Here is a 23,102-nt window from a genome sequence, read left to right on the forward strand (position 1 = left end):
CTTGCACATCCAACACTATTCATAACATTTCCACAACCATCCAAAACATCCAAGAATATACTGTGCCCAAACCATGATTTTTTTTAATATTCTTGAAAACCATTACCAATTATGAAAACCTATAAAGGAATCCATAATCAATTATGATACAAATATGATCATATGACCAAGTTGCTAACAATTCTCATGCAAGTAAAATCTAGGTTTGTAATTAGCTCATTCAAACCAAATTTTCCATGCATTTCTTCACAGTTTAGGGAAGTCATTCTTCCCTCCCCACTCCTTTATTTCCTTCTAAATAAATGCAAATCAACTCAACCATGCATGAACACTACTATCACCTTCTCGGCCTTCAAATCCACTCCAAGAGTAAATATAGGCTCAACCAAACAACAATGTAAAAGAGTAAAACGTTTTCGGTTTCTTTTTCCCACTTTCAAAATCTTTAATGCTAATTATTTTTTTATTCAAACAACAATCTTACAAAAATTCATTGAAACAACAGTGCTGCAACACAGGTAAAAAGTTATACTGGTAACATACTACTTATTATCATTATACTAGCTGTATATAAAAGCAATTCTAATTCAGCGGCTCAGATGGAAACAATAAAATCGAGGAGGTAATATATTTAATTCATTAACACAATAATCCTGAAAATAATTGAGAAGTATAAAGAAGAAATGCCTATATGCATCCCCGCAGGGATAAAGTTTTCTCATATCCTGGCTCCTTACTATAAAGGTTAAAGGTTCCTGTTCCAGAAAGACTGATCCAGCATGCTTAGATGTCATAGAGGATAGTCTTTTTTTTCTAAACCAAAGTTGTCCAGAAAAAGTCGACATCATATCATGCATTATAGGGTTCCCACCAATCTGTTCAAAATCTGGATGATCATGGGAGAAGCCACAGTAACGCAATCCAGGTTTTAAATGTCAGACACTGAGCTCGATCACCATATTTTATTTTTGATCCAGAAAAGTACGAAGACAACTCCAAAAACAATTGCAACAGGGGCCCACTTCCGAATCAGAGCCTACATCAAATATTTGATTTTAAATTATTTATCCACGATACGGAATATAACTAGAATCCAAATATAAGCAAGAAGCTTCAAAGTTAATAATTTCTTCCTAAAATTGGGCAGGGCAATATCGACATCAACCATCAACTTGTTCATCGATACTAAAAGGCCAACATTTTGCATTAAAGAACGCGTGCAAACATTGCAAAACATCATTGGGATTTCAGAGCAATGGTAAAACATGCTCTAAGGTGTCATCTACATTTGATTTTAATTCGTACAAGATATAGGAATATCTCTAACTTGCATTTATTAAACTAAACAGAATCTGCAACTGTTCATGAAGTTCAAAAATAAAACCATTGACTGATCAAATATAATTCTATTTGACAACCAAATGCTACAAAATAACCACAGATTACACAAATTAAAACTAGCACTTTAAAAACTTAGATTTCAAAGTTAATACAAGTGTGGAAACATTCTAAAACACACAAACACGGGCATACAAACCCAGTACATAGAACAATGTTACTTTGTATTTCAGTTAATGGAAATATTTATTACAAAAAGGTAAATGAAGTTCCGTGTTTCAAATCTGTCACTATACTTAGGTAAAAGGCAATAGAAAATGTATAAATTCTAATATTGCACTCTTCTTCTATCTAAATTATAGAAGCAATTTACAATTACAGCAAGATATCTCAGAAGTCAAAACCAAATTCACATGGTAAAAATAATCATGAAGGAAAAGTGAAAATGACTAACCTGCCTATTTAAATCTCTAGCCTTATCAGCATATACGCGAGATTCTGATGATAAGCGACTGGACATTTGGCTGACCTCTGCAAATTAGAATTTGAAATCAAATGTAGAACATAAATTCCATACTTCACAAGTAAAACCAAAACATAAAACAAAAATGAAACTGCATTAAAAGCGGAAATAAATAAAGATCATCTATCAGAATAATAGAGTTGGAAATGTGGACATTGCTACATCATCTTTATCTCTTCTCACGTCAACCTGATATAAACCTGAACCAAGTTTTACTACTCCTAAGACCCAAGTTATCAACTCAGATAGGGGCACATAGCTGCCAATTCTGAAAACCCTATAGTTGGATATCAGCAAGTAATGGCTGTTCTTTTATATATTATAATGCAAAGCAAATAACTTGTACTTCACATATTAAAAAAAAAGGAAAATCATGACAAATAATTAGTCACATTTACGGACACAATCATCATTAATCTAGGAACAAAAAGCATAGTGATACTGTTGAAATTAATAGAAAAGGAACATAAATTAGATTCAAATTAGCAATGTAAAGAAATTCAAGGAAAAAAGGAAAAAAAAAAAGGTGTTGTAAAGGGTGAAAGAATAGAGAATAGTGGTAAAAAAAAAGCAGACATAACTTCTGTGGAATGGTCAAGAGGGACAAAATGGCAAGATCTTCCACACAAGGGCTACAAGCAAACTGCATTCAATATAAAAAAATTGTGGGTCTTTATTCAACTTGTTCATGTATACCCAATTCAGCACTTCACATTCACTCTTGCACTCTAACAAAGTTTCAGACACTATTATGTTTCTGAAGCAATTGAATTAAAAAATGGAAGAGAAGTCACAATTTTACCCCAAAAAACCCATAAAAGAAAGTTTTCCATGAGAAAAAAAAAAAGGGTTTTTGAACTCTATATAATTGTAGCACCACTCTATAGCACAGTACCACACAAAATGGCACTACAGAAAGCTGTTTTGCTATTTGAATCCCATAACAATCAAGCACTGTTCCACTCTGCTACTATGCCATAGTAATGACTACTGTTTCTAATGCATGTCTCTTAGAATAAGTGTTAATTCTACCATCTTAAAATTTGGGTTTGGACCGAACCCAATCTCACAAAACCAACTAATAAGGTGAGAATTGACCCCATTAATAGAATGTATTTTGTTCATATTTCTAGTTGATGTGAGACCTCTAACAATGACAATCACTGTAATATCAAGGGGGAAAAAAATACCATCATAGAGCTCCAAAAACATGCTTTATAACTGACTTTATTATGAAGATAGAAATCAGGCAAAGCTAACTACAATAGTTGCATGTATAATAGAGGCCTCAATTTCTATATTATACTCAAATAAATGAAGCTCCTTACTGCAAATTTAGAGTTGCATTGTAAGCAATCAGCAGACAAAAATGATAAAACTAAAACTATTCAGAGATTACAAGAAATATCTTACGGTCCAACTGTTCACCAACACCAAGAACATCCTGCACATTACGAGTCATTATCTGGTGGACTTCGTAGAGTTCATCATTCAATTTAGAAATATTGCGCTGAGTATGCGTATCCTGGTAAAGTTTCTTTGTCTTCTGTATAAATGTATCTTTTAAACAATTAAAAGGAAAAGAAAAAAAAAAAGGTAGATTAAGCCCCAATAGAAAAAGACAAAAAATGCTAAAAATGATAATGACGGTATAGAAAGTGATATCTACCAAACTTGATGAAGGCATAAGGTCTGGCTGCAGTTTCAATTTGAGACCCATTAACACGCTCAAACTCGTTCCTGAGCTCTTCAAGATATTGAAAGGCTAGTTTCTTAGGGTATGCACGATCACACATTGTTAAGTAACAGACCCGTCCTTCTATAATATAACTAAGGCTCTGTCAAGGTCATTTTAGGCTGTGAAACTCTTCCAAATAAAGTTAAAGCACGTTTTTTAAAACTGCAACTAACATAAAATATGATAGATATCAAAAACAGTTGAAAACAAGGAAATAACTAATGACCTACTTAAAGAAGTATGATTGTGGATTAAAAAGACAGTATCCCAATTTTCACATACATATAATATATAAAAGAAGCATCTGAATTGTAATTCAAGATGAGAGAAATATGTAGCAAAACACAAGAAAGAAAGTTACATATCTAAGTGCAACAGTGAAAGAAAGAATACAAAACAAAACAAAGACCCTCTGTGACATGAAAAGAACACACTCAAAAGGATGTGAACAGAGAGATACAAGAGAATAATGTCAGAGTTCGACAGTGTATGGCTAGGCTGGAAACTCCACTATAGCACCATGGGTTGGCTAGAAACACAGCAGGGAGCTCTGGGTCAAATGGTTCACGTCAAAGAGAGAAGGGAGCAAAACCGATTAGCATTTGAAAGGACTGAAAGTGGGAAAATTATGACATGACAGGGTTCGTCAAGGCAACCTATAACCACATGCTCTGTAGCACAGCTACAGTGGTTCTGCAGCACAAGATTGACTGCTTAGATATTTCATGCATTGTACAATACAACAAGTAGGATAATCAAGCAATTTTTATTCGACTACCATGAGTATATTATGCAACAACTATGATTCAATAAGGATACTGAAAAACATAAGGTCCAGTTTCAACTGACATCCTTGATGCTTCATAATGTCCTCTTGAGAGATTCTTAAACAAAGCCTTGACTTGCTGTTTGTAATATTCCGCATCTTTAAGATCACGACCATCATCCAGTCCTTCAGCTAGGGGAAGACCATCAGTAACACGGGCAATCATAGTCAACTTCACCATGTTTCTTAGCTTCACAATCTTCCACTCAGACTCAAAAGCTTTGCAACTAAACCAAAATACACTGCAATTCCCAACCAAGAGACAAACAAATCAAAGTTAAATAGATTCAAGCAGATAAAAGAAAAATACACAAACAGTATTTACATTCCCTTGATTCAATATTTCCATAATATATAGGCCACTAAAAATATATTTAATAACTAAAGAATAAAACCCTCATTCATACACGACCAAGCATCCACAAAAGGCCTGACACCACAGCTTTAAACAAAGTTTGATCCGTCAACATCAGTAACCAAATCGACCCAACTTCACAATCCAACAATCTATTTTTTCCTCTCGAGACAGAAACTCGCAGTTCCAAACATATTCTTCAAATTGCAAAGCATTGAACAAAAAGTAGCATAACTAACACATTTTTAAAAAATGAAGAACGCGTATAGTGCAACAATGAGGTAATTGCGGTCTAAACTAAACGAAATTCACAGGAAAACCAATGCATGGCACACGATGTAGCAGCTCATATCGTCAATTCAGCTAATACCTCGTTATTGCAATTAGGATTTGCGAACTAGATCTGACAAATCGCAATAGAATAAACAAAGAAAAACGGCAAGTAAGCCTAATAGACGTCAACCAGATCTTGCATGCTTAGATCGTCTAATTTGTTCTTAGGCAGAGAACAACGACATTAGGTTTCTTATTATTATTTCAATTTCCGAAAGGAGAAGAAAAGTAACGAATAATTATTGATTGAAGTAAAAGGAAGGGACGATGAGAGAGAAACCTGAATGGCGATGAGAGAGTGGCCGGAGCTGCCGTGAAAAACGGCGGCGTGGATGGTCCAGAGTCGATCGATGAACAGAGAGAATTGAAATTGAAATTGAAATGAAATGAAAATGGTGTTGGAAATTTAGGCAAATGCCACGTCGTTTTAAATCGAAAGGAAAAGACAACATTGAAGGCCGTAATAATGAGCAGTTTAAATTCAATTTTGACTTTGAGTAAAATAAAAAATTGAAGTTGTCATTGGTATGTTGAAGAATTTTTTTTAATAGTGTTTTATTTTAAATTGAAAATACACTATTATTTCTGAAAAAATGAAGTTGAATTTTACATTGATTTTTTTGGTTTGGATGGAATAAGTTTTTGTTTTTATAATTGTTACACCTTAATTTAATTTTATAGTAATTAATTTAATTTTATAATAATTAATTTCCTTTCCATTATTGTTTTTACAGGCATGAAATTTTTTGAAGGGAATATTAAACTTTTTATCATAATAATATGTCAAAATTTTGATATCTAATTAAAGATTTTATAATTTTAGCTTTACTGGTACGGCCGGTCGACCACCCTGAGTTGGTCAGAATCCCAGACCATCTGACCACTCACCCACGATAAGGAAGGTCGCGTGGTAATACGATGCCAACCGATCCGACGAGTCATGAGTTGACTAAGTCAACCGGGTTAACCCACAATTAAAGATTACTTAGCACAATCCTAAACATGAACCAATCTCCTAATCCGGCTCATCAACGAAGGTCCATTAAGGTAATATAAATAGTGCAAATTCCAAGAATCAGGTACGTCATTATCTACAGTGTTCTGACAACCGAGAGTCGAGTCTTTTACTAACTTGATCGTGAGAGTGCCTTTTACAGGTACCATCCGAGTCTGTGCTACTGGACGACCGCAAGAGCAGATAGGAGAAGAAAGGAAAGTGGTAAGAGAAGAGGATCGAAGATAGGAGTGACCGACCGACAGGTGCATCTAACAATCGTTCTCCAGGTCTCAATACCCGAACGAGGCCCCTCCGAACGATAACAAGCTCTATAACTAAAAGAGTTATAGAATTTACATCTTTATTTTCATCTAAAATAGATAAAAAAAAATATAAACCAATGTATTTTAGTTTTATAAATATATTTAAAATATATTTATTAAGTGTAAATATATGAGAGCACAAAAGTAAGAAAATGAGGCTGAGTTGGAAAAAACATAAAGACCATGTAAGAAGGAAACAATTACATAGTAGATAATTTTCCGAATCAAGTAAATAAAAAATAATTACTCTATAAATTTTAAGTTTTTATTAGTAAATAGCACATTATATATTAATAAAATATTTAATGTTTCAGATCTAACCAGTTATAAACTTTATTATTAGTCTGTCCTATTTAAATATTTATAATTATCCAATATTGCAATAATGTTTATGTTTTGAAAATGTTTGCTCACTATGCATTCCTCTCGGAGCTCCACATATCACTGCCACCAAAGCTAGTGATCAAAATTAAAAGTTACTTTAATAATTATATTATGAAAATCAATAATATCGTGTTATAATATAATAAAAAACATATTTAATTATTTATAATTATTAAAAACAGTAATCTTATTTCATTTATTAAAAAAAGTAATCTTATTTCATACATTTCCTTGTCTAAATATTTTCTTAGAATATATCAGCAACTTATAATTTTAATTTTCATAATAAGGATTTTCTTTTAAGGAACTTAAGATCATTTGTACGAAAAAAAAAGAGACGTGAAAGAAGAGAATTTTTGTTAATAAAAGTGGACACAATTGATAATATACTCGATTGTGTAAATAAAATAATAGGTGATTTTACGTGGTTTTCTCATTCTTAATTGATTAAAAGTATTTTTTATTATAATAATAAATTTATGGAAAAAATATCAAAAATGAAATTATTTATAATAAATAAGATATCATACTTTGCAGTAATTTTTACTCTTTATTTTTCTTTTCTACTATCCCACTTTTCATCCTACCGTCCAAACAAGATTTTAGAGAAATAATTACATAAGCTAATACATATTATTTACATACTATTAATAATTTTCTTTGTTCTTTCAGTTTTATTACATAAAGATTTAGATTTAAATTCATTTTTAGTTATTGTAATTTCTATTCTTATCAAAGTTTAATAACATATTTAGTCCTCCAAATTCTTTAAATAAATAAACCATTTTCTCTTAACTTTCATGTATATTACTAGTGTTACTAACCCGTGCATCGCACGGGAAAAAAATACAGATATAATTATTAGGTACAATGATTGATGAAGTATTATTATTATTATATTAATAATATTTTATATTATATTTTTGATTTTTTTATGGTATTTTTTGAGGTTTTTTTTATTAAAGTTTTTTACTTTTATCATTTATGTCGATTCTTTTCATCTCTTTATCGGTTTGTTTCTTCTATTGTTTTTCATATGGTTGTTTCTGTGTTTGTTGCAACATAAAAATGATTTCTTTTTTGATTTTCTTATAAAAAATTGATTGCTTTTGATGTTTCTATTGATATAAAAAAATAACTTAAGATTTAAACTATATTATAAAAGTAAAATAAAAAATTAATGTTGTAAGTGAAATCTGAAAAATAAATAAAAGTGAAATCATAAAACAGTTATTTTATGTATATGAAATTTTAGGATATGTATATATTTTGAATTTTGAATCAAATTTTGGTTTAAAAATCATAAGAATTTTTATTTATTTAGGATTTTGAAAATCTTCGAAAGAAAGACAAAGTTTTTAAGAATTCAATTGCCATTAATAAAAATATATAAATACCTTTTTTAAATTAGTAATTTATTGTATAGCTCATGTTAAGTTTCCATTTAATTATCAATATTATATCATTTTATTCATTAATTTTTCAATATTATAATTTATATTTTGTTCATAAAATCATGTAAAATGAAAATCAAAGCCAATAAATTTGTCATTATTTTTTTTTTGTTATTTAATTTATGGTTTAAAAAAAATACTATGAATTAGTTACCAAAAATTTTTACGAAGAAAATAAAGAAGGTAAACATGGTAAAAGTGGCGTTCTTCAGTGTACATAGTCGCCGTCTGTGGAAGTGACGTTCTGCAGTGTACATGATCGCCGTTTGTGGAAGCGGCGTTCTGCAGTGTACATACTCGCCGTTTGTGAAAGTAAAAATGGATATATTTTTTTTAGATTTTTATTTAAGTAGGAAATAAAAATATTTAGGATTTGTATTTATTTATAATTTTTAAAAACTTAGATTCAGCCATAAAATAGAATGTGTAATTGAGAATTCATCTGTAGCAAGGTGTTAGTGGGTGGGTCTGTCACATTGCAGAGCTGCTAACTTTTGTTGGCATTTGGTAACATCTCACTTTACCTTTCAACTAAGCACTCAGAAAACTCTTATTTGGTTGCCAAACTTCAACAGTACATGAACAAAGCTATGATGAGATAATATAAACTTCATTTTTTAGTATAAGAAAACACAGTTGAACAACCCTGCTCACCAACAAAATGGTTAACAACCAATGCATTTGAGTCATCTCAAACTTAACTTCATAAAGTTGTATCATTTTCTGTTTATAAAATCCAACCTAAACATGCATATCACATTACCTAGCAAACTTGTACTCCCACAGAAGTATGTTTTATGTTTCCACATTCTCAATTCAACTCTCTCAGCCTATATTGATGGCATGAAAGAGTAGAAGAGATTGAACCACGCTGGAGAAGCAGGACACATGCTTGATTTGTTTAAGTTTTAAAGCATGTGTCCTACTTTTCCAGCCTGTTTCAATCTCTTGGCAATGTTGTTGTATAGATCAATTTGTCAGCTACAAGGTAAGCTCTTCCAACTGCTATGTGTACATGTATTAAGATTCCAATATGAAACAAGTGTCTAATACCTGGATTCCCACTTTTAAGTCAAACATTGCCACAAGTTAGAAGAGTAGATTGTATGGTCTTTTAGTTCTGTAAAAGGACATTGGAGAAGTTGTAAGAGGGATTTCATGGTAAATAACATTACTGGAATAGGGTTGTATGATCATGTAGCTGATTTCATCTAACAAGGTGTATCTATCAGGAAATCATGTTACAACTAGACTTCATTTGAACGCCCTTCAAAGGGTGTTCTTTATTGTCATATCATATCACATTACATTTTCCATTAGCCATGTCTGTCTCAACCACAATAAGATAATTTAACTTATAAATAACTTTAAATAGAATAGGTGCTTTAAAACATATCAGTATCCAATAATCAAGCTCGGCTTTCCAAAGCAAATGCAGCAGAGTCAACATGTAGGAGCAAACAAGAATAAACTCTTTGCTTCAATCTGTCAACAGTTTCAAACATCTCTTCATTTTCCAAATTTGTAGTGTTTCTCAGTTTCTCTAACCATTCATCTGCTTGCTTAAGGTGTGACAACGTGAGAGCTATATGATTTGCATGATTCTTTTTCTTCCCTGCAGTCTCCTTACTCGTCTTTCCCCTCTTCTCTTGGGAGCTTGTGGAAAACCAGAAATCCAATGTTTTTTCCAAGTATTTCAAAAACCATAATTTTGTTTCCATCAAAAGGACCTCTCTCAGTTCATTTATCTCTTCTAGACCATTTCCTGTGGCCCATTCTTGTTTCTCAGTGTCGGATAAATCTGGTGAGTATTTTGGAGACTTTGATGAACTTTTCCCAGGCACTAAAACTGATTTCTTGTAATTTTTATCTGTTTCTGTAGGAGAAGAAGTTTTATATAGATTAAGTAATTTATCCGTGTGTGGAACTGTGCTTGTACCATTTGAATGGTTCATCATGAGTTCTTGGAAAGAAAAAAACTTGTTCAGTGTGACATGAGGATTCTCTGATGCAGCTGAGGTGCAGATGTTGGAAAACATACTGAAAAGGAAAGAGAGGCAAAATAACTGAAGAATTTAAATGGAAAAAATGTTATCCTTGTATTTGACACCATTTTTAAAAATTTAATCCAATGAAAAAACTTTATATTTTAGTTCCTACATAAAAATAATGATTTACAAGTCAGTCTGAGTTGTCTGCTAAAATAATATTTGTGGTAGATTTTGCTTGGTTACCAATTATTACTACCTTGGCTGAGATGACATTATGCCGTGTAGATCCAAATGCTAGAAAACTCAAAGAAAGTTTTAACATCTTTATAATGTAGTAATATAGCAACAATTTTTTTGTATAATTTTTAAAATTTCCCAAGTACATAAACTTTGAGTAAGTAATTTGACAATATTACGACAAAATGCATAATGTACCTTAAAAACTTGACAAGGACTGTAGCAGCAGTAACTTCTTTTTGAGCTTCTATAACAACCATGGAGGCTATATGTTTCCTTCTAAGCAATTCCTAGTAAAATGTGGAAATTTTTATGATTGTCAACAAAAAATCATGTAACTTCTGAGACAGCTTTGCTTTACTAAAAAAAGACATTGAGATGAAGCAATAAATTTAAATATAGTATTATAAGTATTTATGGTACTGTTCTCTAATTAGTTTTGGAGTTTCACTTCTACAATACACAATAATATTTGATGGAATCCTCTATTATATACTGAGATGAAACTCCAATTTTGATTACAGAACAAGATTAACAAATTGCATCAAAATTTTACAGTAATATCTATCATTCAAAGGAGAGAAAAAACTGCAATGTACCTTTCCAGGCCTCAAAAGTTTGGCTGGCAAAGAGGACCATGGAATTGCCTCTGTGCTCCAGCTTTTATCTTCACTGCTTGGCAAAACATTCAAGTTTGTAGTTTCCAGTTTAGTACAATTAGGTTTGGTTGATATGCGCTTAGAAGGTGACATCACAGTCTCCTGGATGTTACATTGAGCAACCCTCAGCTTTGGTGAAGATGTTTCAAGCAGTAGAGTACGAGTTGTATTCACTGAGAGTGCCTGTGATGCTAAAACAAATCATTCTCAATCTTTTAATTTTCACTACTATTACCTATTTAGCATTTAGCACAGCATACAATTCAGCACTAAACTTGTTATGAACACTGAACATTTTTTCCCAAAATGAATATTCCCTTTATGCCAATGTGCATTCCTGCATCTTTGAATTATTTAATTATTGTTGTAGAAAAAATCTTGCACTGGTTAGAGCAATGCTAGACACATAATGCACATGATTTCCCAGTAACCAAATATGAAACTTGTTTAACTAGCAATCTGCTTATCAAAGATAAGAATCATACCTGACCTGTAATTTTTGCAGTTTTACTTTTGCAGATCCCACCTTCTTAGTACTATCTACATCATTCTGAAAATCATTTCCTTTTCTTTCTTCAATAGCATCATACACATTCACATTTGAGGTTGGAATTCTAACACCCTGCATGTACCTGGATGCAACAGCAGACTTGTCCTCTTTAATAACAATTTTGTGCCATGGACTTCTGCTTTCTTTGGATGTTGTTGAGTTCATGGATTTTGAACGATTAATTCTAGGATTATCAGATTGCACTGGACCCTCTGATGCCTCTAACATTTGCATTAAATCCTTAGGATTTCCAATAAAAGGGTGCCGGCCAGGAACTGGTCTAACATCAACAAGAATAGGGACCGGTGTTCCAGCCTCTATGCTATCCACATAAAAGAATTGTCCAAGCTGCAACTTATTGTTCAAGATAAGCTCGTTGTCTTCCTTTGAGAGTGAGACATAAGTTGAATGAGAAGAGTCAGAGATTTTCAGGAAGAAACCTTGGTTAGGCCATAATTCAGATCCAGTTATTGCAGGCACAATGCTGATCACTTGCAGAAGGACTGATCTATATTCCCCATTAAATTTCACATTAGAATCCATACTTTGGAGAAGCTTCAGTAGAACCCCCGGAATAAGGGATGCCATGCCTCTTCACTTTCTTCTGTTTTATGTATTATATTATTCAGGGGTCAACAAATTTGCATGTCTGGAATATTGAATGCAAGGAGCTGCACATCAAGCAAAATTAATACATTTTGGTAGATACTTCTGTTCAAATGGACTTACTTTTTATATAGGTCCTAACTCCTAAGCCGTTTAAGGTGTAAAATGCAAGCAATTTTTTAGTTTTCTAATCCCCTAACGTGCTAAAATATTGTTTCAAAGATGTACCTAACTGGAATAGTTAATCGTTTAATGTGATATTCAAAACAAGAAAATTAAGCAGCAAGATTTAATCTCACATGATAGATAAAAAGTAAGCCAAAAAACATTGGAAAAACATTTTGATATACAGATAACATACACGTGTGTGTTTGCATGTGAATTTGTTTGTATGTGTTTGCATATGTATGTATATGTATCATGTTACCTAATTCAGAGTTGAAGCATGAAGTGACGCGAGAAGTGTGTAAGAGAAGAATCAAAGAGGCATTGTTTGTGAAAGGGTTGTAAGAAATTCTTCAGACCAGAAAGGACAAGCGGAAACAGTAGGCTTCCAAACAAGAATGCTTCTGATTGCTTTTTCCAGAGGATTAACCAAGATTATATAAATGTCTTATATTGAAGGCACGTTAGCATCAAATTCTCATGGCTTGAAAACTATGGAACAACAACACACTTGAGCGTGGGAAATTTGAAGCACTTTTTATGAGACATGAAGTGATAAATCGGTTCCTTTACCAAAGAATTATGCCTGCTAACCTGGTTGGCAATTTAATGGATATTATAGAATACATGATGTTGGTGGGGCTCAATCTGGTCACATGTCGTTTTTAGTTAGAGCCAATGTAACCACTGAAAGATTTAAGGATACGCTCATTGCCATTTATTTCTGTGGCCTTACTTGCATCATTATTAGCCCCCCCTCCATATTGAGCATGCATTTGCATATTCATAATCATTATTTTGCCATAATCAAGAAAAAGTGCTATAGAAGAAAGTAAACAAAAATGTTGAAGTATTTCCTTATGAAATTTACATAATCAAGCGGCACATATCTTTTGTTTATTTGAAAAAGAAGAAATCTGACCTAAAAGATAGAATCAAATGATTTTTGTTGTATGATCCACACTTCAAAACAGCCCAAACCAATTAAACTGGTTCTTTCTTTTCTAGTTTTATCCAAATGATTTAGGCCAATGGGGGCATTCTTTTGTGTCACAATTGCTATATGTTGACAATAATGTTACAGGCTCATCATATATATATGTGATCAAGAAAAGGCATTGGCTTCAGTCTCAGCTCGAACTAGGCTAGCATACAAGCCATTTTGAGTTGAAGCCATGAGAGTGTCATGGCTCCCATACTCCACCACTTCCCCGTCTCTCATAACTGCGATCTTACCAGCTTCTCTGATTGTGGAAAGACGGTGAGCAACTATAATGGTTGTTGCCTCTTTGCCAACATTTTTAAGGGCTTCTTGAACGTGCTTCTCTGATTCCAAGTCCAAGGCACTGCTTGCTTCATCAAGCAAAAGTACCCTCGATCTCTTCAATATGGCCCTTGCTATAGCAATTCGTTGTTTCTGGCCACCTGATAACTGGACCCCACTTTCACCAACCTAGTTTAGAGAAGATGAGAAAATTGATCATATGCTTTGCTCATAGAATTGAGCAATGTAGCACAGAAACTAACATATCACACATACAAATACATATAATTTCTAAAATGTAGGACACGAGACACAGATCTATATATTATATAATTATGAATTATATAAATTGATAATAAAAATTTATGTGCACAAGTGTGTTTCAGATTTTTTTTAACAGAAATATGTTTTTTATGACTGGTTCAAAATGATTTGTTTCTTTTTTTTTATTATAATAATAAAAACTTATACAATAAGTTTGACTTTTTATAAAATTAATGTATTTCTCTTTTTAGAACCGTGGTATAATTGTCAGAAATCGAATAAATATTATTTGAATTAAACACTTCATCGATACATCAATACATGTCCTATGGATGTCGATGTGTGACAAGTGTATACGAGTCACTGTTAAAATGTATATGTGAGTTAATGTATTGCTAGAATTTCATAGAATTTGCTTTAGAATTATTACCTGTGTCTCATAACCCTGAGGCAGGCCACTGATGAACTTGTGGATGTAAGCCTCCTTTGCAGCCTCTTCAATTTCAGTCCATGAAGCATTTGGGTCCCCAAATGCAATATTCTCCCTTATGCTCCCAGCAAAAAGTGTAGGTTCTTGACCCACCAAAGCCATTTGCCTCCTCAACCACTTCACATCAATCTCCCTCAAATCTACCCCACTCAACATCACCTTTCCTTGGTCAGGATCATAGAACCTCTGAGTCAACCATATGACCGTTGACTTCCCTGATCCACTTGGTCCCACCAGGGCCACTGTGCTTCCACCTTTGACCTTTAAACAAAAGTCCCTCAACACAGTCACTTCTGGCCTAGATGGGTATGCAAATGTCACCATCTTGAATTCTATGTTGAATGGCTTTGATTTGTCTACTTTCCTTACTTTTGTTCTATCATTGTTAATCAGAGGCCTGCGTTTTATGATATCTTGAACTGCAGGAATTGCTGTAGCCGCCATAGAAGTATCTGGTGCCAAACCAGCTAGTTGTCCCACAGAAAATGAGCTGAGAACAAGAATGAGAAAGATCTTAAACACGTCTCCAAGTTTTGCCTTGTCATGTTCTACAAGGTATGAGCCAAACCAAAGTGTTAAGGTGTATGCTCCATACATGGAACCTTGAAACAACCCAAACACAAAACCTTGAAGTTGTGAACTTCGTAATGATTTTTTTCTAGGTTCTGAAAGGGCTCTATCAAAGGACTTAACTATCTGTTCCTGGGCAGAGAATGTGGTAACTGTCCTTATGTTGGACACTGCACCAGAAGCAATGTTACTAGCTTTGGCATAAGAGTCGTTGTCCACTCGCGGCCCAATGTTTATGATCAAGTTTATGTAGCTTGCACCAAGTGCAAAAGGAGTTACAGCAGCTGCCACAAGTGTTAGTCTCCAATTGAAGACAAAGGACACACCAACGCCAACAGCAGCTGAACTCAACCCCATAAGAAGGACAGAGAATCTGTCACCAAGTACTGATCGAAAACTAACACAGTCGGATGAGAGCCTTGATACCAACACTCCCGTAGAGTTTTCTTCAAAGTCAAACCACCCAGGTTCTTGTTTAAGTATGGATTGAAACAATATGTCTCTAACTCTTTGTGTCAGCTTTGATCCAGCCCAACCACAGAAACCTTGTTGTCCTGTCATGGAAAGTATGCAACCAAATCCAAGGCCAACAAGTGTTAAACAAAGGTGGGAAACATCTCTTTTCATCTTAGAAGTGTCATCGCCAAAATATACTTCCAAGGATATGCCTAAAATCAATGGGAAAAGGGACAGAATAGCACCAGCAAACATTCCCAGAATAAGTCCTGAAAATAGCATCACAAGCTCAGGCCTTTGCAGTTTCCATACTTCAGAAAGTCTGTAACTTTTTGCCTTTATTTTGTCATGAACTTCCATGTCTTCCTGTTTCTCCTCCTCATGCATAGATATTAAGTCTTTAGGCCCAGGGATATCAACTAGATATCTTGATCCTGATAAAGCAGCAGCAGATTTATCATAGATGGATAAATCATTGCCTTTTTGTATGCCATTCTCTATAGCTAGAGGTTTTGAAATGGCTTCTGTAGCAAGCTTGACAAGGTTGTGGTATGCTCCTGCTTTTGATAACAGCTGTCGATGGTCACCAATCTCAGTGACAGAACCATGTTCAAGAACCACAATTGTATGAGCATTCTTCACTGTTGCTATTCTGTGAGCAATCACAATGGTTGTTCGGCCAGCAGAAATCTTGTCAATTGCCCGTTGGACCGCAGACTCTGACTCGGCATCAAGAGCACTAGTAGGTTCATCTAGAAGAAGGATTTTAGGATCTTTGATCATTGCTCGAGCCAGTGCAATTCTCTGCTTTTGACCTCCGGAGAGCTTTGTACCCCTGTCTCCCGCCTGCAAAATATAGTACTTCCTATGTAAGAGTTAAACATCATACCATAAAGAGTTTGTTCACAATCATGCACCAGAAAAGGGAAATGATTTTTTACTAAAATGGAACAATTTTAAAATTGTATTGATCAAATTCCAGTTCTAAACTAGTGTCTTTTAATTTGCAGTTGTAAAAAAAGTAACATTTTTCTACCATAATTCTTTAGCAAACTTGTGTATGCACTTTTGAATGCCATACATATATATCTATATCTATTTTTAGATAGATGTGTAGATTGGCTATTTCCTGTGTATTGCATAAGAACTACTTTGCAACCTAGTTTTGTTCAATATATATCATTGTAGAAAAGGAGAAATATGATTGTCGTTCGTTAGTTACTAACTACACCTGAGTGTCATAGCTTAGTGGTAGGCTAGAGATGAAGCTATGAGCATCAGCAGCAATACAAGCAGCAACTGCCTCTTCCTTTGTGGCATTATCTCTCCCCATCATCACGTTTTCCAGTATAGATGTGGCAAAGAGGATTGGCTCTTGACCAACCATCCCAATCTGTTCACGTAGCCACTTTACTTGCAATGTCCTCAAATCATGACCATCCAAGGTAATAATCCCTACAAAGATATTGAAACTCAACAAAGTTAGGAGAATAGATAACTTGCTTAGCTTTCACAAGATCTTTGGCAGATATAGCTCCTTTTACCTTCAGTAGGGTCATAAAACCTCTCTATGAGAGCAAAGATAGTGGACTTTCCCCCACCACTGGCACCAACTAATGCCACAGTTTTTGAAGATGGTAATATCAAATTAAGGGAATGAAGTATCAGAGAATCAGGACGTGATGGATATGCAAAACTAACACTTTTTAACTCAATCCTTCCACGAACACCAGAAAGCTTCCTACCCTCAGGGCTGTAGGGATCAATCTCAGGGATTCTCTCAATAACATAGAATACACGGCTTGCTGCAACAGTCCCTTGTGCAAACTGTGCAAAATATGAAAGTGCCAGTGCCAATCCTCTGTCAATCAAAAACACAACTGAATAAACTTTGAATTTCTATACAAGATCAATACAAAACTTTCTACACCATCAATCACTCAGAAAGTATATTTAGTACAATGCTTAAGATTGTTATTGTAAAAATCAATAAACTTATCATGGGATTTGTAACTGGATAATAGTATAAACAATTTACTCATAATCCAAGTAGTTCTTAACAATCATGGTTGAATGTTTTTGTTTTCCAAATCAAATATGTTCTACTAAGTTAAAAGAGAGAAGAAGCCACACCTTCCCCCAACATTGACACCAAAGAAACAAGCAATAGCTGAACCTCCATCAAGTTCATTCTTGGCAATTAATACTGAGCCATACCAGAATGCCAGTGCCCATGTTGAATAGGTTATCAAGTAGATCACACCCATGCCAATACCTTTAGCAAAACCAACTTTTGCCCCTAATGGAGCTGATTGCTGCAGTAGTTCATCATATTTTCCAGCTAATTGGTTTTCTGCAACAAATGAAAACACTGTCCTTATTGAACGTATGGCCTGCTCCGCAATGCTACCAGCTTTCCTATAAGAAGCCTTTAGAGAAAATAGTTACAAAAAGTGGATGAACAAAATGTTGAGACATACAACATCAAATTTAATGAATACTCAAGTGTCTGTTTTATTGTTTTTATCTTACTTCCTCTTTTGCTGTTAGGCCACCATAAAGTGCTTTGTAAGCCATGCCACAGAACATTGTCAATGGAGTGACTGAGAATACCACAAGAGAGACTTTCCATGATCTTTTAAACCCAACTGCGTATCCACATATGAATGTAAATATGTGATGAATGAAGTGGGCCATCTGCAGTACCAAAAACAAAAAAATAAATACACATGCATGCAAGTTCTATGCTATCATGATATATGAAACACACAGAATTTACATAATTAAGAAGCGTACTTTAAGTCTAATTCAACCTTATAAAATCAGTTTAAAAAAATAATATATGACTTGATAGCATATTAAGAACTAAAGTTTAAGTCTAACTCAACTTTATAAAATCGACTTAGAAAATGAGATTTACAGTCAATTATATTTTATTTAATATCTTAATTTTTAGTTAGATGTCAGAATCTCCAACCATATATAATTGTTGTCAGTCTAAAAAAATATGATCATAGGTGCACATGAACTGAAACTTTAGAGGCAAATATCATCCTTGAATTAGGAGAAAACAAGTGGGGATGTTGTTCAAAGATATTGAAAGGGAAACAAACCAAGGTTATAGTTATTCAAAATGATGTCTTATTCTTTTACTAATTAAGTAGTTAAAGAATTAAAACAGAGTATTTTTTTATTGAAATCATATAAGAACGTATTAAAAAATCATAGGTGAGAGTATTTTTATGCATTTCAATACAAAAATCATTTATAATATTTTAATCAATGTCATACTATACATGTTATCATTTGACTTAAATTAATATGTTAGTCCTAATCATTTTTTATTTTTATTTTTAGAGTGTTTTATTAATTATTTAAATAAGTTCTACTGTTTAAAAGAATATAACTCAATGCCTAGACTTTTAAAATTGATAAACAAGTCCCCATTAGCCTATCAATTATTGGTGTCAATGCTTTTTAACTTTATCTAGCTCCCACAAATTGTAGGAACTTATTTATAAAACGCAATTTTATAAAATCTATACTTAAGTTTTCAAAAATTTAGAAATTGATTAATGGATTTCTAGGTAATGCTATCGGTAAGAAGTAACTTATTTTCTTAAAATTATATAATGTCCCAAATGTAAACTTGTAAATGATATGGATTCGTAAAAAAGAAAAAATCAGGGCAATGCTTGGAATCTATAGAATACAATTTAAAATTATTTTCATTTAAAAATTCAACTTGTATTAAATCTATTGAATATCTTGTATACAAATTTTTAAACCTCAGTAAAATTAAAAATAAATAATATAAATTTTTTAAAATTAAAAAATGCATAATTAAATCAAGAAAAGTGAATTTAAGCTTAAAAAAATATCATATGTCATTCTTAAAATAAAGAAATTTTAAAGGGAAGAGAGTGTAATGTAATTAATATTATAAAAAAAATAATACTTTAACACCCTCTAAAAAATTCACCCATTTTATAACTCATTTAAATAATATAATAATATGAATTAGAATTTTAAGTTAAAAAGTAAATTTGATTGAAATATTATTATTTTAAATTGTCAAAGTGAATGTTTTTTATTTAAGATGTGGACATATCACCACTCTATTATAAATTAAAATCTCTAATAAAGTTATTGTTATTTCCAATCTCTTACTTTTTGCATTAATTGCTATCTCATTTGTTTTTTAACATTCTCCTCTTTGGTTGAAAAAATGCATTTCACATGTTAGAGTAACTAATTAGATAATAACTTAAAAATTATTTATTAATAATAAAAATTAATTTAAATATTTATTTTTAATTTATAAAATAATATATAATTTAATTAATATTGCAATTAATTATTTTTGTCTCTAAAATTAGTTTTTATTTAATAATCTTTTAGTAATATATTATCTTTATGATAACTCACTTAACATCTTTAATTATACTCATTTTATCAGTATATGTATATTTTGATTTTAATTATCAGTTCTTTAATTAAAGAGTTAAAAAAGATAACTTTTTTTAGATAGTAAAAAAATGTAGAGAAATATTAAGGGGAAAAACCACTTAAAATGAAAAGTGCACTTAGGATGTCCCAAAAAATTAAAGAATGAAGAGAATGAGTTGTTTCATCGAAAAAAAAATTAAAGACAAATAAAGGAAATTAATTTGTGTTGTTTGGTACGAGAGAAAGAAAGTGGAAATATCTTTTTAAGTACTAAAACTTACTATATTATTTTTCATTGAGTTAAATTCCTAGCATTGCATGCCATCTAATAATACTCAAATATTTGTTAGCTGATAAATAATTTTTTTTACTGAAATGAAGTAATTAAAATTGCTTTTACCAAATCTAATTGTAAACAATGTCTTTCAACCTGCATCTTTCAAAGTAATATTTTGGATTTTTCAACATCATGGGGTTATTTTTTTTTTCTTTTTACCAAAATGGGGTTCGTTTAAAAAAAATTACAAATTTAGGCAAGTCGTGTCAATTCGGCACGATTTCATATGAACAAATCGTTCTAATTTGACACGACTCTGCCATGTCATACTGAAGTTGTGCCAACTTAGCACGACTTCTGCTCTGTCATACTCAAGTTGTGTCAACTTGGCACGACTTCTGCCATGTCATACTGAAAAATTGACAAATCTGAAAATGTGAAATAACACATGATCCATACACGATTATCCAATTTTTTTGTTCCTTAAAACTAACACTCTTAGAAAATTATGTATCAAATTAATTTTTAACATTACATAACTTACTACTCAATATATAAACAATAAAATAAAAAAATAAAAAAAAAATTATGACGTGACAAAAGTCGTGCCAAGTTGACACAACTTTAGTATGACAGGGCAGAAGTCGTGCCAACTTGGCACGACTTCAGTATGACATGGCAGAGTCGTGTCAAATTGGAACGATTTGTACATATGAAGTCGTGTCGAATTGACACGACTTGCCTAAATTTGTAATTTTTTTTAAACGGACCCCATTTTAATAAAAAGCAAAAAAAATAACCCCACAGTAAAAAAACCCTAATATTTTCATACTAATTAGTCTATGAGTAAAAGCAGATAAATAAGTTTGTGAGTAGAATAGGAGAAAGAAGAAACAACCTTCTCTCCCATAACTTCCTGAATCTGTGCAACATCGCTTGCAATTCCATGCATAATATCACCTGTGCTGATATCTGTGTCAAAGAAAGTGATGTCTTGTCTAAGAACTGCTCTTAGATACTGAGTTCTAATTCTTTGTGCAGATCTTGCCCCCACTAACCTCCAACATGTGATCTCTGCCAATTTCAGTCATCAACAAAAATTATTGCAACACACACCTAAATCATAACAAACTACAACTTAAATATGGCTCGTGTCTTAATCTCCTTACGCAGATATGCTCCAACCACCACAACAGCAGCTAGCCCCGTCATAAATAGGCATATCTGAAAATTACAATTCCTCAATGAAAACAAACTTCAACTCCACAGAATCATTTGACCAACAAAAATAGAGTAAGAAATCAAGAAATGAAGGTTACTACCTTCTCTACATCCTTCATCATCTGTTTTTTGTCCTTGTCTGCTTCTGAAATCTTGTTGACCAAGTCTCCAAAAAGATATGAGTACCATGGAAGTGATCCTCCATTTATGAGGGCCCCTAAACACCCCACAAACACAAGCATCCAATCCCACTTTGTTGAGTATCTAAACAAGCTGAATAGCCCAACAGCCTTTGGAGGACTTGCATCTTCCTCATCCATATTCTCCTCTCCTTCTTCATCATATCCTGAATACTTCTCAATGTTATGGTGAGGATAACTATAACCCCCACCACTTCCATAAAGATGGCTACCATCATGTGAAGGTAGCCCATGACCATTTTTAAAATATGGGGATTCAAGACCATGACCATTCCCATTGGGTGAATTTAGATGCTCTTCTGTTATGCTATAATTTATCATACTAAGCTCATCTTCCCCTGCCAATGGACTGCTCTTACCTTTTCTACTACTCTGCCCCGATTTGGATAATCCATGAGGCTCACTACGCTGATCAAAGTAACTATGATCATTGTCCCTAGCAACATAGCTCTTTAGTTCAACTCTACCATGGCTAGAATGTTCATAAGAAGAGCTTGGGAGACCTCTGAACCTACTTGTTCTTGAAAGGTAGAAGTCATTGGCTGATTGTCGAAATATACGGCTGTGATCAGAAGGGGAGCTAGCTGGCCATGGAGTCAGAAGAGAACCAAAGTTTGTGCTATAATGGTGCCACCCGGTGGCCTCAAACTTCCATGAAACCTCTTCTTGCCATGAATGGTCATCATCTGAAGCGAAGGGTGTGGCAGGAACTCGGTTGTGGCGAGCTGTTCTGGTTGTGGAAGTGGCATCGGTATGAAAGCTGGATGGTATGAAAGAGCCAGAGCCAGACACGCTGTGATAACTCACTGGTGTTGGATGGTGTCGTCTCTGGTGGCTTGAGAAGGAGTCACCCTCAAAGGAAAAAGAATCAGCCATGGCTTGCAAACACGAGTTTTGAAGAGAATAAGTAACTAGAAAGAAAGGAAAGGAATGAAATGGGGTGAAGTAAAAACTAGAGTTCTACTTTCTGATTAGTGAACCATGGAGATTGGTTCAATGTATCTGACAACTTAGATTGTTCCACCCATGTTTTCTAGCATAGTCTGACAATAGATTGAACAAAACACCAAACATCTGGTTTATCTTTTTGTTTGGGAATGCTTTATGCATTGATCCTATGTGTTGTGTATGGACGGCATGCAAAAGCTAAGTGGCCGGCTGAGCATAGTTCTGACTCGGTTGTTTTCAATTTTAGCAGTTGTTGTTTAGAGGACATGTTTGGATTGAATTGACTTGTGTGAGTTTTTTTATAACATCAATTCCACATTTCTCTCTCCTTATCCGTAATCAGAACAAAAACTATCAAGGACTTTACATTTGTCATGTAGAGATTATCTTCTGACTGCAAAGTATGTTTGTGGCATCACCTCTTTGACTAGGTAACAGGTATGTCGTGCCATGTAATTAAGACTTAACCAAGTAGTAGTTTGTA

General features: G+C 33.2%; 3 protein-coding genes across 4 annotated transcripts; all 3 read right to left on the reverse strand.

Moving 5' to 3' along the window:
- Positions 1-602: 602 nt before the first annotated feature.
- On the reverse strand, positions 603-5,645 carry SEC22 (Synaptobrevin family protein). Its single transcript, XM_068621947.2, has 6 exons — positions 5,394-5,645; positions 4,419-4,667; positions 3,531-3,691; positions 3,275-3,421; positions 1,793-1,869; positions 603-1,036 (listed from the first exon to the last, which is right to left on the reverse strand). Exons 2-6 carry the CDS (start codon positions 4,604-4,606, stop codon positions 953-955), a joined length of 657 nt encoding a protein of 218 aa, XP_068478048.1. The 5' UTR covers positions 4,607-4,667; positions 5,394-5,645; the 3' UTR covers positions 603-952.
- A 3,786-nt stretch (positions 5,646-9,431) lies between these two features.
- Positions 9,432-12,893, reverse strand: LOC137819667 (protein CORTICAL MICROTUBULE DISORDERING 1). 2 transcript variants are annotated; one of them, XM_068623570.2, is made up of 5 exons: positions 12,742-12,893; positions 11,649-12,379; positions 11,099-11,341; positions 10,698-10,789; positions 9,432-10,311 (listed from the first exon to the last, which is right to left on the reverse strand). In XM_068623570.2, exons 2-5 carry the CDS (start codon positions 12,294-12,296, stop codon positions 9,681-9,683), a joined length of 1,614 nt encoding a protein of 537 aa, XP_068479671.2. In that variant the 5' UTR covers positions 12,297-12,379; positions 12,742-12,893; the 3' UTR covers positions 9,432-9,680. The 2 variants fall into 2 exon arrangements, with proteins under 2 accessions (XP_068479671.2, XP_090152567.1); XM_090296441.1 differs by lacking the exon at positions 12,742-12,893 and having other exon boundaries at positions 9,534-10,311; positions 11,644-11,781.
- Positions 12,894-13,314: 421 nt separating this feature from the next.
- LOC137819684 (ABC transporter B family member 19) lies at positions 13,315-22,887 on the reverse strand. Its single transcript, XM_068623601.2, has 9 exons — positions 21,572-22,887; positions 21,419-21,473; positions 21,148-21,323; positions 18,056-18,220; positions 17,657-17,952; positions 17,068-17,384; positions 16,755-16,978; positions 14,438-16,369; positions 13,315-13,932 (listed from the first exon to the last, which is right to left on the reverse strand). Exons 1-9 carry the CDS (start codon positions 22,544-22,546, stop codon positions 13,585-13,587), a joined length of 4,488 nt encoding a protein of 1,495 aa, XP_068479702.2. The 5' UTR covers positions 22,547-22,887; the 3' UTR covers positions 13,315-13,584.
- Between the last annotated feature and the right edge of the window lie 215 nt (positions 22,888-23,102).

This window comes from Phaseolus vulgaris, chromosome 10 (assembly GCF_051622355.1).
Source record: "Phaseolus vulgaris cultivar YP4 chromosome 10, ASM5162235v1, whole genome shotgun sequence".
NCBI lineage: Eukaryota > Viridiplantae > Streptophyta > Magnoliopsida > Fabales > Fabaceae > Phaseolus > Phaseolus vulgaris.

What these genes read in the sequence shown, in the direction of transcription:
- SEC22 (XM_068621947.2), bottom strand. Translation starts at nt 4,606, where the DNA reads ATGGTGAAGTTGACTATGATTGCCCGTGTTACTGATGGTCTTCCCCTA. An exon ending in TTATGCCTTCATCAAGTTTG is followed by an intron (nt 3,422 to 3,530) that starts GTAGATATCACT and finishes ATTGTTTAAAAG; the next exon opens with ATACATTTATACAGAAGACA. An exon ending in TGTTGGTGAACAGTTGGACC is followed by an intron (nt 1,870 to 3,274) that starts GTAAGATATTTC and finishes TCTAATTTGCAG; the next exon opens with AGGTCAGCCAAATGTCCAGT.
- LOC137819667 (XM_068623570.2), bottom strand. Translation starts at nt 12,296, where the DNA reads ATGGCATCCCTTATTCCGGGGGTTCTACTGAAGCTTCTCCAAAGTATG. An exon ending in TAAAACTGCAAAAATTACAG is followed by an intron (nt 11,342 to 11,648) that starts GTCAGGTATGAT and finishes TTAGCATCACAG; the next exon opens with GCACTCTCAGTGAATACAAC. An exon ending in AACTTTTGAGGCCTGGAAAG is followed by an intron (nt 10,790 to 11,098) that starts GTACATTGCAGT and finishes ACATTTTACTAG; the next exon opens with GAATTGCTTAGAAGGAAACA.
- LOC137819684 (XM_068623601.2), bottom strand. Translation starts at nt 22,546, where the DNA reads ATGGCTGATTCTTTTTCCTTTGAGGGTGACTCCTTCTCAAGCCACCAG. An exon ending in GCCTAACAGCAAAAGAGGAA is followed by an intron (nt 17,953 to 18,055) that starts GTAAGATAAAAA and finishes TTTTCTCTAAAG; the next exon opens with GCTTCTTATAGGAAAGCTGG. An exon ending in CTCAGGGTTATGAGACACAG is followed by an intron (nt 13,933 to 14,437) that starts GTAATAATTCTA and finishes TCTCTAAACTAG; the next exon opens with GTTGGTGAAAGTGGGGTCCA.